This window comes from Mixophyes fleayi, chromosome 8, assembly GCF_038048845.1.
Source record: "Mixophyes fleayi isolate aMixFle1 chromosome 8, aMixFle1.hap1, whole genome shotgun sequence".
Lineage (NCBI taxonomy): Eukaryota > Metazoa > Chordata > Amphibia > Anura > Limnodynastidae > Mixophyes > Mixophyes fleayi.
In genome coordinates this window covers 121,630,734-121,645,145 of record NC_134409.1, presented here as the reverse complement: position 1 = coordinate 121,645,145, position 14,412 = coordinate 121,630,734, and the positions used below count along the sequence as shown (strand labels likewise).

Here is a 14,412-nt window from a genome sequence, read left to right as displayed (position 1 = left end):
ATGCACCTGTGTATGATTGATGGTTCTGTAAAAATACATGTGAGCTATATATAGATGCTTTATGTGCTCTTTGTAAATGACCATGTGCTCGCAATGTATATTTACTATATGATCGCTTTATATTACTCTGCGTCTCTGATCCATACATAGTCAGTTTGCCAGATCAGCCACTTTAACCTTTAAAAATGTAATTTCTATAGGAATTGTTGCATGAGTTTCATATCCGTCCTATTTTAAATCGCTGACCAGGCAATCCTAATACAAAGCTACATCATGATTGTTATATAGCCCACTGTAGACCTTTCATTGCACCACAGCTTTGAATGCCCAGAAATTAGTTACAAAAATTGGTTAAACAAACCCCCAAGTTTTCCGTTGCTGATCTGCAACATCTCGCACATACGATCTCTTAGCACTGAACTACCATCCCAGACATCTGTCTCACATGAACTAGAGACAATTAACACTTTTCTTGTCACAGAGTCACGGCACATTTTTGTGTTATTTTGTCTCTTTTTATTTAACCCTGACCTCCTTACCATACCGTTTCATGCTGACTGATGCTCGTTTGATTTTTCTTACAGTTGGGGGACGCAAGGGGACTTCAGTACCACACACGCATTGCCCGCTGTCAAGGTCAAGCTTTTCACCGAGAGCACCGGAGTGTTGGCATTGGAGGATAAGGAACTTGGACGGGTAAGACCTCCCACTGGTCTCTTTTACTAAATTACTAGATTGATTCAGGATGGGTTTTAGTAGGACTGGGGCATTGTTAATTTTGTCCCATTCGAAGCTGGATGGCGAGAACGGAATCACTGAGCCTCTACCCAAATTTTGCCATTGAGCCCAGAGATACACTGTTCCGCCCCAGGTAGGGAGGTATGAATATATTTAATATTACACATACTAGCATTCTCTTATGTCTACAACATTCTCTATCTCCTTCTCTTATGTCCACAACATTCTCTATCTCCTTCTCTTATGTCTACAACATTCTCTATCTCCTTCTCTTATGTCCACAACATTCTCTATCTTCTTCTCTTATGTCTACAACATTCTCTATCTTCTTCTCTTATGTCTACAACATTCTCTATCTCCTTCTCTTATGTCTACAACATTCTCTATCTTCTTCTCTTATGTCTACAACATTCTCTATCTTCTTCTCTTATGTCTACAACATTCTCTATCTTCTTCTCTTATGTCTACAACATTCTCTATCTCCTTCTCTTATGTCTACAACATTTTCTATCTTCTTCTCTTATGTCTACAACATTCTCTATCTTCTTCTCATGTCTACAACATTCTCTATCTTCTTCTCTTATGTCTACAACATTCTCTATCTCCGTCTCTTATGTCTACAACATTCTCTATCTTCCTCTCTTATGTCTACAACATTCTCTATCTCCTTCTCTTATGTCTACAACATTCTCTATCTCCTTCTCTTATGTCTACAACATTCTCTATCTCATTCTCTTATGTCTACAACATTCTCTATCTTCCTCTCTTATGTCTACAACATTCTCTATCTCCTTCTCTTATGTCTACAACATTCTCTATCTCCTTCTCTTATGTCTACAACATTCTCTATCTCCCCTGACTGCTTCTCAGACCTGACTTAATAATGATTGTAAGTGTGTTATGGGACAGGGTTGAGGCACAATCCTTGAGATTAGAGTTTCACTGTAATAAGATTCAATTACTTCAAGCTTGGAAAAGAATTAAGAGAATAATTGCACTTTACATAGAAGAATCTGGTCCATATCCTAAGAATCAGAGCAGTATTTTATAAACACAAAGTTATTGTTTTATTCATCTCTTCTAGGTCTTTATATTTGAAATTGCACTTAAGCAGTCGTACATCATAAGTCCACCACGGACAAGCCCCATGTATTGGTTTTTATTTATGGAAGTAATAAAATAAAGGGGTGTATACAAGAACATAAATATAATGCAACATTACAATTATTACAAATGATAATAAACATGCGTCTTGAAAGTCCCTGAGTTGGAGAGCTTACAATCTATTTTGCACATGTACACTGACCTTACACCTTCATTAACTCTGTTTTTTCAGAACATTTTTGATAACTTAGTAATTACGTGAGCTTACTAAATAATGTAATAGTAGTAGCAATAATAATAATTGTCACATCACATCATTAGTCTATACACAATGGGAGCAGCCAGTTTATGGGCTAATCCACTATTCCCGAGACGGCGGCTTATCCATTCATTAGGAACCAGTGACCGGCAATTTGTGCCGTAGTGATGTCACTGCTTCCAAGTGAATTGAGCGGATGCATTACATGAATATTGGCTCCACCCACAATATGGCTGCTTCCACTCTGTGCCGAGCTGCAGGAGCAGCTTATAATGCACACAGAAACATTTCTCATTGTCTTTATTCTATCTTTGTGTATATTTTAGGTTGTCCTACACCCGACACCCAACAGCCCCAAACAGTCAGAATTTCATAAAATGACAATCTCCAAAAACTGCCCCGATCACGATTTGAAAATCAAATTAGCTGTCCGAATGGATAAACCACAGAACATGAAGCATTGTGGGTAAGTAACATACCCAACACCAGGTCAATACCAGACAATAGCCACAATGTATTTAAAAATAGATGAACTTTGCCCATTCTGTTATTAATATGAAATTACATTATTAAGTCTATTGACTATTTTGGGATTGTGATTTGATCTGAGCGGAAGATGATAGTGAAATCTCATGATACGACATCACAGACAAGTTTTATCAGTCATTTAAATGACACGTGTAAATTGTTTTGATTGTGTCTGTTCTTTATTTGGAAGAGCTTGCAGCTAAATATATAGCAGCCCTCTATTTTCTCTTTTAGATCAGGGGTATCAGTAGGCCAGAGTTTATATACATTCTATATGTAATCAATTTGGTACCTCAACTATTAAGTGTTTGACGTTAAAATAAAGAGTGTTACTAAAGAGAAAAACTTGTCTATTATTGCCATTAGGCACTGTGGAGTTTCATTTAAATGTGTCTTTAAATAGTCATCCTTTTTTTTTCCCATAAATGTATGGGGCAAAATATACCAAGACTCTATGCCAGCTCTTATAGTCGTCATGTCTGCACAGGGCCGGATTAACCCTAGGGCTAACTGGGCTACAGCCCAGGGGCCTTGGGCATCCAGGGGGCCCTTGAAAGTGCTCAGCAACAGTATTGATCGGTCAGGGACGCCCCCGGCGCTATCAGTGCAGCTGAGCGCTTTCACTGCAGTCCTTCCCCGGTGTGCTGTAGTCTCCTTACGGAGGAGATCTCGTGAGTCTCACTCTCACGAGATCTCCTCAGTAAAGAGCGTACAGCACGCCGGGGACGGACTGCAATGCCAGAAGAAGGAGGTAAGTGCCTTGGGGGCGGCTCGGCTCACCGGGGGGCGGCTCGCATCACCGGGGGGGGACCCTCATGGGGGAATGGAGGCCCCCTTAGCCCAGGGGCCTCCATTCCCTTAATCCGGCTCTGTGTCTGCAAGAAGCGCTTGTACTGTGCATCGTAGTGACAGGACAGTGTCTAGGGCCTATTCTACTTATTGTCTAACTAGGCATTGATATTCATTACTATTTCATTGAAATCTCCAATTTCCACAGCGAGAGCCTATCACAAACACCTGATGATACCGGTGACCCTGCTCTGTTGTATTACACTATGTACGAAAACTCTCCTGGTCTCATTACTTAGTAATCATTAGACACATTTGGTACAATTAATTTGCACTTGTTAATTTGCTATCTCTGAATTGTCCCCTAGGTATTTATGGGCAATTGGTAAGAACGTGTGGAAGAGGTGGAAAAAACGTTTTTTCGTCTTGGTGCAGGTAATATTTACATTATGAGTATGTTAAGATAAAAATATTATTACACTAATTTTAAACATTTGTAGAATATGACAAAAAAAACCTGAATTCACGTGGTCTGTATAGTGATTGGTACTTAAACTGTATATGGTTATTCCTAATGTCAAAATTACTGCAGGTACGGTTTCTGTAACGATTTTACCCACAACTGAAAGTCCCGGTGATCCATGATTCATGAGATTCATGTGTACACACTTCCACATTTGCTCGACATTGTTGCATGGTTTTTTTGAAAGTTTATAAAACCAAATCAACAGATACGATGGGCTTTGATGCAATAAAATATGGTTGTGGAAGCGTAAGCGTACACAGTGATGTGATACCTGACCAAACGGTCGTTTATCATGTGATCTGCATGATAATTGCAGGAATTTTGTGCAGTTTGTACCCAGCTTTAGACATGGGAAGTGGATCGCAATTTGATTATATATATATATATATATATATATATATATATATATATATATATATATGTATATGTATGTGTGTATATATATATATATATATATATATATATATATATATATATAATAGGCAAATTGATATATATCTGCTGTAGAATTAACTCTATATTGAACACATAGAAAGTTAGTTCCATATAATTCCACTCAACTAAAATGGTGTAAATAAGAATTTCAACCCACTTATTGCTAGGCTTTTTACAAATGTGTTGAGTTTTGCTGCACACGACTTTTCAAGGCAAGTACTCCCCAAGTAATAGCAGCATTTATTGAACACCAAGCTGGAGTTGGTGGGAGACTGCGATAAGAGATCGGTCACTAATTCCACAAATAACAAGAAGAAATAAAGATTTTCTGTTCTATTTAGAGTCCGGCAGCTGAAGAGAAAAGAAAAGAAGATTTGTTTTAATTCAATAAAATGTTTTTGGGGGAGTTTTTTTATTCACTTAAAGTTTATGTTAAAAGGACGAACCTCACGCAGTAAACAGAGATGTTCTATGGCATTGCAAGGAAGAATATAGGGGTGCTGGCAACGGACTAGCACTTGTTAACTGCTAGACACAACCCCTCCATTGGATAGCCACGCCTTCTCCATTGGATGGCCACGCCCACAACGATTTCCACCATATGCTTGTTACGTTACATTTTATTCTTATAGGAACTGTAAAATTGTACCACCCATAACCTTAAAAGTTCCTCTTTCGCAAAGCATCCCTCTGGATTTCTGTGCAAATAATTAGTTTACTAATTATGTAGCAGATAATTAGTTTACTGACCTCATTATCTGCAGAACACTTCCCTGTTTCATTTACTCCTTGCCAGACACATACTAATATATTTTACAGAGCAGGTCACACCTGTCAGCCCAGCATAGCTCCAAACTGAATTTATGTTATACGCTTTATTTTCTCAACATCTGTATTTCTGAAAGAAACTTTGCTCCTGATAATACTTACTCCCCTCATTGTACACATACAGCAGTAATGGTACCTCAGACCTCCACCAAACAATCAGCCCAGTTAGGAATTTGATGCAGGCGTTGGTGGAGAAGTTGTTGTAATTAGGATGCTCAGGTATTGTACTAAATAGACAGATTATACTGCAGGTCATATTCACCCCCTTTTCGCATTCGCCAGCAAAATTTTACTTTCCCTGGGAAAATATGACCATATGTGTTCCCGGTTCTTGCCGAAACCACGCCGCTCAGTGGAAACAATTGAATGTAGTTGTCAGAGTGCTATTCACAGACTATGAATTCCGTGGAATGCGGATATACAGCACAAATACAGTGGGTAACGGCATTCCACACAACAGAGACGCAAAAAGGGAACTTGAAGACTGTATCAGCGGAACGTCACAGTTTGATCTACCGCTAAACTCTACTGGCCCAAAATTTTGCTGCGATTTCGCTCATCACTATCTCAGAGGTATTCTCATCATTTAACCCAGAGCACCATAATTAATATTTATTTACCGATTCTATATTTTACAATGAATTACAGCTGTCAATTCACCGTTATGATTTTGGGGCTAATGCAGAGCGAGTACTACGCCAGTACGCATAGAATATCGTATGTGGAATTGCTCTGCACGTGTTCAGAAAGTGCATATGCACTTATGCAGATTTGCAAGATTCTGACATTTATCTGCTTGCACTTGGATAGATGAGAAGGGGGCGTACTAACATAGACCGAGTACAGTAAAGGCGTTCTTGCACAATTGTGCGCTAGAAACATGGGCGCAAGTGGGACATAAGTGTATATGACTTATGCCTGGCATAAACCAGACGCATATGCTACAGTTACCGACCAGCACACATTTTAAGATGGGTGCCACTTTAAGCAAAGGTTATTCTGAAATGTCATGTTACTCACATTTTCTGTAAACTAAGTCTGGGACCTGATGAAAATTCCAACTTTACTCTTGCAAAGATGAGGGCCTTATGAAGGCTGTATATGACATTTAGCAAACTTCTGATTGCAGAAAGTGAAAAAATAGTGCAGTCGTCAGTGTTGACGATGCACTGCCACCTGTCTTCTGCTGTTAGTATTGCAGCAGATCCTCACATTGCAGTTATCAGTGTTGGCAGTGCATTGCCACCTGTTGCCTGTAACTGGTATTGCGGCTGATCCTCATGTTGCAGTTATCAGTGTTGATGGTGCACTGCTACCTGTCGCCTGTAACTGGTGTTACGGCTGATCCTCACGTTGCAGTTATCAGTGTTGACGGTGCACTGCCACCTGTCGCCTGTAACTGGTATTGCGGCGGATCCTCACAGGCGCTCAGAAAAGTCAGCAACTATCAATCTGTACCTCATGGATGTCACTAGTTCCCAATGAATAGAAAGGCTGTAGTCTCGTGGATATTGGTTGAGTTTACAAAATGGCTACCTCCACCGTGTGGAAGCGATGGGCACACTTTAAGCAAAGGTTGCCTTTAAAATTTCTGTATGGCATTGACGTTAGTCACATGTTCTGTACACTAAACTGGGACCCGATGCTTATTAGCAAATGATAGAGCAGAAATTAGTGTTTTCACCCACAATAAAATGCCTGACACCAAACAACTGCGGTGCCAATAAATCAGGATAAAATAAAAGTAATGTGTCTCTTTTCTATCAGTGAACTTGCTAAAATCATAGAACCCGCCAGCGTTACTGACAAAGTCTTGTCAAGAGAGGCTCTATTGTGACAGGCAGAGCCCTGAGCCCCCTGATTCCTGACACTTTCACTTTTCAAGCCTAAAAAATAAAAAAAAATTGTATTTATTTGTTATTGTGGGTGGGGGGTGGCATTGAAACACCTGAGTTCTGTCCGTGACTCTTAACACAACCAGCTGTCTGCCGAAATATGATGTATCTGTATGGTGGGGAAAAGAGCGTCTGTCTGAGGGGGCTGCTCCTAGCACTCTGCTTTCTCTCCCCTTCTATACATAGAGGTGATAGGGTCAGATCCACTCATCAAAACACAGAAAAAGCATGAAAACGTTTGGAAATGTATAAAAACAAAACAAAAGTGACAGCAAAGATTTTCACAGCTTGTTGTGAAGTTGTGTGCGCTTCATTGTATATCCCAACTGTTGATTGCAACGGTGTATGAATCTAAAGACCAATATCATTCATCATTATATTGATTGAACCTATAATAAACAAAAACATACAGATTAACTGATGAGGATGGTTAAATAAAATTTTAATAAAATAAATACATTTCGGCTCAAGGAGCTGTGAGCAAAAATCAGCATTGAAATGACCGTATTAACGGTAAAGATGAGCACTCCGTGTTCTATAGAACAACGCGGGGAACTGAATCTCTCCCTTTGAGCTTATGTCTTCACAGTTGCTCCAAAAACTAGAGCAGACCAGCACCAGTCATGACAAGTATCTCATCATTGGAGATCTGCAATGTTTTACCTGTATTCGACAGGTGCCCTGAACAGTTTAGGTGTTGGGAGAAAAACACTTGGGGGTAAATGTATCAAGCTGAGAGTTTAACGGTGGGTTTGAAAAGTGGAGATGTTGCCTATAGCAACCAATCAGATTCTAGCTATCATTTTGTAGAATGTACTAAATAAATGATAGCTAGAATCTGATTGGTTTTTCAAACCCACATTCTACAAAATGTCAGCTAGAATCTGATTGGTTGCTATAGGCAATATCTCCACTTTTCAAACCCGATGCAAAACTCTCAGCTTGATACATTTACCCCTTGACCTCCCGCGTTTGGTCGCCCTGAGTAAAGAAATATCATTGCTAGCATTTTCTTTTAATAGGAAACGTTAGGCTGGATCCATTATGCTACAGTTTTTTCGGGACGGATATGTTCCTGGGAATTGAGACTGTCACCCCAGAGAAGGCAGCAGTGTGTGTGCTGATATGTCAATGTACTGCAGAGCTTGAATGTTTTCTCCATGCGGCGCTCGCAGTGCATGTCGGGCGTGACGTCATCACGCCCACCCGACATCCATTGCGGAGCGTGACGGAGGAGGAGACCAGGGAGGGAGCCAGATCACCAGCTGACTGCAAGGTAAGTATTTTCCTCTTCTTTTTTTTCAGGATTTTTTTTCGTGCTGCCTCTGACGGTTCCCCCTGAGCTGCAGGGCCCATATATATATATATAGTCGCTTTTTTTTTTATATATGTATATATAGGGGCCCCGGTGCACTGCTTTGCCCGGGGGCCCAAAATGTTGTTAAGAGGGCCCTGTTCACAGTGCAGGCAGGAGAGAGTCAAACTTGACAATTATGCTGACATTTTTTGCAGCGTGCCCTCAGTTTGTCCAGCAGATGGCAGCAGTGACACACTGGTAGTGACGCTGTAGTGTATAAGTTACACTGATAGTTTAAGCCTTGTTATTTAGAATGAGAAGTGAAAGCGGGCATTTCACTTATACTGCTTTAAAAAATTCATTGCTACAGATTCAGCCCAGGAATTATGTAAATTACCCTTGAATTTTTAATTTTGCTGCTAAATTCACATGACTTTCTGACATAACTGTTAGTAAAACTATTTAAAGACGACTATTAGTGGCAATGGCAATTTGAATTTGGCATTGTTTAGTGAAACTGGACATTGCACAAATTCAGGTTATAAAAACGATAACACCAATTCCAGCATTACATCAACATTTATCAATAACTTTTATTTATATAGCACTAGCAAATTCTGTAGCGCTTTACAATTGGGATCAAACACAGTAATAAAACAAGACTGTGTAGTACAGATAGATAGACAGATAGATAGATATGAGATAGGTAGATAGATAGATACAGTCAAGTCCATAAATATTGGGACATCGACACAATTCTCATATTTTGGGCTATATACACCACCACAATGGATCTGAAATGAAACAAACAAGATGTGCTTTAACTGCAGACTTTCAGCTTTAATTTTAGGGAATTTACATCCAAATCAGGTGTAGGAATTACAACGGCTTCTATATGTGCCTCCCACTTTTTAAGGGGCCAAAAGTAATGGGACAAACTAAACATTCCTACATCAAACTTTCACTTTTTAATACTTTGTTGCAAATCCTTTGCAGTCAATTACAGCCTGAAGTCTGGAACGCATAGACATCACCAGACGCTGGGTTTCATCCCTGGTGATGCTCTGCCAGGCCTCTACTGCAAATGTCTTCAGTTCCTGCTTGTTCTTGGGGCATTTTCCCTTCAGTTTTGTCTTAATCAAGTGAAATGCATGCTCAATCGGATTCAGGTCAGGTGATTGACTTGGCCATTGCATAACATTCCACTTTTTAGCCTTAAAAAACTCTTTGGTTGCTTTTGCAGTATGCTTGGGGGTCATTGTCCATCTGCACTGTGAAGCGCCAGCCAATGAGTTCTGAAGCATTTGACTGAATATGAGCAGATAATATTGCCTGAAACACTTCAGAATTCATCCTGCTGCTTTTGTCAGCAGTCACATCATCAATAAACACAAGGGAACCAGTTCCATTGGCAGCCATACATGCCCACGCCATGACACTACCACCACCATGCTTCACTGATGAGGTGGTATGTTTTGGATCATGAGCAGTTCCTTTCCTTCTCCATACTCTTCTCTTCCCATACTCTGGTACAAGTTGATCTTTGTCTCATCTGTCCATAGGATGTTTTTCCATAACTGTAATGGCTTTTTTAGATGTTGTTTGCCAAACTCTAATCTAGTCTTCCTGTTTTTGTGGCTCACAAATGGTTTACATCTTGTGGTGAACCCTCTATATTCACTCTTGTGAAGTCTTCTCTTGATTGTTGACTTTGACACATATACACCTACCTCCTGGAGAGTGTTCTTGATTTGGCCAACTGTTGTGAAGGGGTTTTTCTTCGCCAGGGAAAAAAGTCTTCTGTCATCCACCACAGTTGTTTACCGTGGTCTTCCAGGTCTTTTGGCGCTACTGAGCTCTCCGGTGCGTTCTTTCTTTTTAAGAATGTTCCAAACAGTTGATTTGGCCACACCTAATGTTTTTGCTATCTCTCTGATGGGTTTGTTTGGATTTTTCAGCCTAATGATGGCTTGCTTCACTGATAGTGACAGCTCTTTGGATCTCATATTGAGAGTCGACAGCAACAGATTCCAAATGCAAATGTCACACCTAGGGGTAAATGTATCATACACTGGTATAATACATTTACCCCCTAGAATCAACTCCAGACCTTTTACCTGCTTAATTGATGATGAAATTACGAGGGAATAGCCCACACATGTCCATGAAATAGCTTTTGAGTCGATTGTCCCAATACTTTTGGTCCCTTAAAAAGTGGGAGGCACATATAGAAACCATTGTAATTCCTACACCATTCACCTGATTTGGATGTAAATTCCCTCAAATTAAAGCTGAAAGTCTGCAGTTAAAGCATGTCTTGTCTGTTTCATTTCAAATCCATTGTGGTGGTGTATAGAGCCCAAAATATGAGATTTGTGTCGATGTCCCAATATTTATGGACCTGACTGTAGTTGTTTTCATTATAGGGTTTTGCTTTCTTCTATGTTTAATTCACAGGAGCAACTTCTGCACTTATAGGGCCTGAGTTATTAAGGAAAGAAAGGCAAAAAAAGGAGTAAATGTTCTCCGGACAAACCATGTTACAATGCAAGGGGTGCAAATTAGTTTATTATTTTGCACATTAGTTAAATACTGGCTGTTTTTCCATCTGGCACACAAATACCTGATAGCTTTATTTTAACACTGAAATTTAAAGATGATCTAGGACATATCCTACACCAACTATAAATTTGTCCCCATATTTTAAATTTACCTCCCCCTCAAATGCAACATGGTTTTGCCCAGATGCACAGTTACTCCTTTTTTATGCTTTGCTCTCCTTAATGACTCAGGTCCATTGTCTGTGATTTTGAGACTTTAGTTTATAGATGCCAATCAGTTAGATTTATTAAATGTGGTTATGCAATTATGCCTTTACCCATACTTGTCAACACTGAGTTTTTGTCCTCCGGGAGGACAGGATAGGGCGGGTTGCAGAAAATCAAGTAATTTTGTCACAGGGGAACAGGTCCAAAATGATGTGAATCGAATCATTGAGGCTTACATCTTGCCCACTTCAATAGATTTGACTGCTCTCCCGGGAACCCGGGAGACCTACCCGGAATTCGGGAGCCTCCCGGACATTCCCGGAGAGTGGCCAAGTATGCCCTTACCTGTCTGCCAAAGCAGTTCCAAACCTTCCACCTGTAATACCAAGAAATCACTAGTTTAATAACTGTGGGCCTAGTTTAGCTTAGAACTGTTATGGGGCCTGATGGTCATAGAACTACAAGAACCAGCATGCCTGTCAGTCTGGGTACACTGGAACCATAGCCGGGTCATTCATTAGACAATCTATGCTTCCGCCTAGGGTCCAGACTATCCTAACCCATTTTTATGTTTTTTGTTTTTTATTTTTGACTAAAAAGGGGCCCAAAAAAGTATGTTTGCCTAGAGCCGCATGGGATCTGAATGAAACAGTTCCACAGTAGTATTTCTTGCTTTGCCTCCAGACTCATTGTTTTCAAGATGCCAGTATGTACTCACTGCTTGTGATTGGCTGAGCTTTTCCCATTCATTTCTATCGGCAATGCATTTGAATGGGTTTTCTGCTCCCATTGAAATACTTTGCCTATTCTAATGATTGGGTATAAAGATCAGTTTTGCACAGCAGAGTAAAATTGCCTAATTCTAAAATCGATCAACGTTTAATAGATTAGAACATTTGTGAAATTATCGATTTATTTAAGGCAATTTTATGTATTGGACAAAATCGCCCGTTGATAGATCACCTCCCCTGAACCCTTCCTAAAGTAGCATGCCAACGTCATTATATCACGGGACAATGAGAGAGAGAGATAGAGGGGGAGGGGGAGAGAGAGAGAGAGAGGGGGAGAGAGAGAGGGGGAGAGAGAGAGGGGGAGAGAGAGAGGGGGAGAGAGAAATAGAGAGAGAGAGAGATAGAGAGAGAGAGGGGGAGAGAGAGGGAGAGAGAGAGAGAGGAGAGAGAGAGAAATAGAGAGAGAGAGAGGGAGAGAGAGAGAGAGGGAGAGAGAGAGGGGGCAGAGAGAGGGGGAGAGAGAGAAAGAAAACACCACATTAATTTAAACTTTACACATCTTACAAAGTCCTGTACAAGACCGTAGACATTAGTCTTTCTTGAACAGTTGCGGTCTTCCAACACTAGATGGCGCATTGTACTAAATATACAAATGTTTTTTTTTTGCTTGTAAATGAGTGTACTTTACATATCATGTTCAAATAATATGTCACAGCGTCTCATTAATTATCAGACACTGGTGTTGTACTGTATTTCAAGAAGTCGGATTCCATTATGTCTAACGCAATAGCCTTCATTTCGTTTGAGATGGGAATTTGCATTTCATTTCCCAAGACCTCCTGAGACGCATTGGCATAAGTATTTTAAAAGCAAATATCCAAATGCGAAGTTGATTCCAGAGGTCAAAAAAGATGTCTAAACAAATAAGATGATGTAAGGAAAGCGGGACGTGACACAACCTTAACAAAGTCATTTGAAATAATTTGACAGTAAATTTCCCTGTAAGTTTCTTGCCTGCAGCTTGGAGAATCCTCTGCTTTCTAACAGTCTCCTTCCAGATTTTGAAAATGCTAAATTCTGGCTGGGGTTTGATGCCGCCTGCCTCCTTCCTGGAGGACATACTGGAGCCTGACACAGTCCCCTGCAGCCGACAGGGCTACCGTCATCTCCCTGACATTGAATGTATCGTGTCAGGAAGATGGTAACACACAGGAGTGAAAGCTGCCATTTACAGCGCCGATGACAACAGCGGCCGGGATCACTTGGATTTGCCTTGATATGACTGGCACCTAGCAGTTAAACTGGCATTCTTTGTGACAAGGTGTCACTCTTCAGCTTCTCTGCGATAAATGATGAGTGTTCAAAGCTTCTCGTTTTTATGTGTGCAAAAATAAGACGCGTTATTTGTCTCGAAAATAAATAGGTTTTTTTAACTTAGTCTTAAGCCATTTTAATTAAACAACTATGTCTCTGCTTTATCACAGCTATATATTTTTCTAAAAACAGTAGAGATTTTACAACCCCCCACCCCAGATGCAGAGGGCTAAGGCTTGATGTAAAGATTGGGTTGGGATAACATTAATAAGGGGCATTGTATAGGAGCAGGGGAAGCAGTGGTCAAGGAAACTGAGAATTCCGAGGAGGCAGGGGGTTGGTAAGTGTGAGTGGGGGTCCGGGATTAGGTCTGCTTTACATAAGTAGTGTTCATTTAAACAGCTTACAGGAGAGGGACTGAGGGTCAATTAATACCAAGTAGTGATGGTTTCAGGCTGCATCTGTAAAGAAAAGTATACATACACCATCATCACCATTTATTTATATAGCGCCACTGATTCCGCAGCGCTGTACAGAGAACTCACTCACATCAGTCCCTGCCCCATTGGGGCTTACAGTCTAAATTCCCTAACATACACAGAGAAAGACTAAGGTCAACTTTGATAGCAGCCAATTTACCTACCAGTATGTTTTTGGAGTGTGGGAGGAAACCGGAGCACCCGGAGGAAACCCACACAAACACAGGGAGAACATACAAACTCCACACAGATAAGGCCATGGTCAGGAATTGAACTCATGACCCCCAGTGCTGTGAGGCAGAAGTGCTAACCACTAAGCCACTGTGCTGCCTCTATCTATCTATCTATCTATCTATCTATCTATCTATCTATCTATCTATCTATCTATCTATCTATCTATCCATCTATCTATATATAGATATAGATAGGTATAGACACATACACACACACACACACACACACACACGTTTGAAGGGCATCTTGTACATCACATTCCACTTAAATATGTCCATGTTTCCATTAAGTAAAGCACTGCCCTTGTGATGGGTCTACAGACTGTGTGATTGTAAAATCTCTGACACTCCACAGGCAAATCATTTGCTTTACCTTTGCCAGTTACTCTACCCAGCAGTTCAGGGCTAAACCTTCTCCAGCAAAACGGACTCCCAAGATCTTGACAAATTCAGGCCTGATGGTAAAGGGGAGGGGTGGAAGAGAGTTG

At 40.5% G+C, this 14,412-nt stretch overlaps 1 protein-coding gene across 22 annotated transcripts in view; it reads left to right on the top strand.

The window, feature by feature from the left end:
• The window catches only part of CADPS (calcium dependent secretion activator), a 395,853-nt gene that overhangs the window by 215,434 nt on the left and 166,007 nt on the right, over positions 1-14,412 (top strand). For all 22 annotated transcript variants that reach the window (XM_075183352.1, XM_075183348.1, XM_075183335.1 and 19 more), the window contains exons 7-9: positions 585-696; positions 2,428-2,567; positions 3,787-3,853. In XM_075183352.1, coding sequence (XP_075039453.1) covers positions 585-696; positions 2,428-2,567; positions 3,787-3,853 — 319 coding nt within the window. The remainder of the gene's footprint in view (positions 1-584; positions 697-2,427; positions 2,568-3,786; positions 3,854-14,412) is intronic.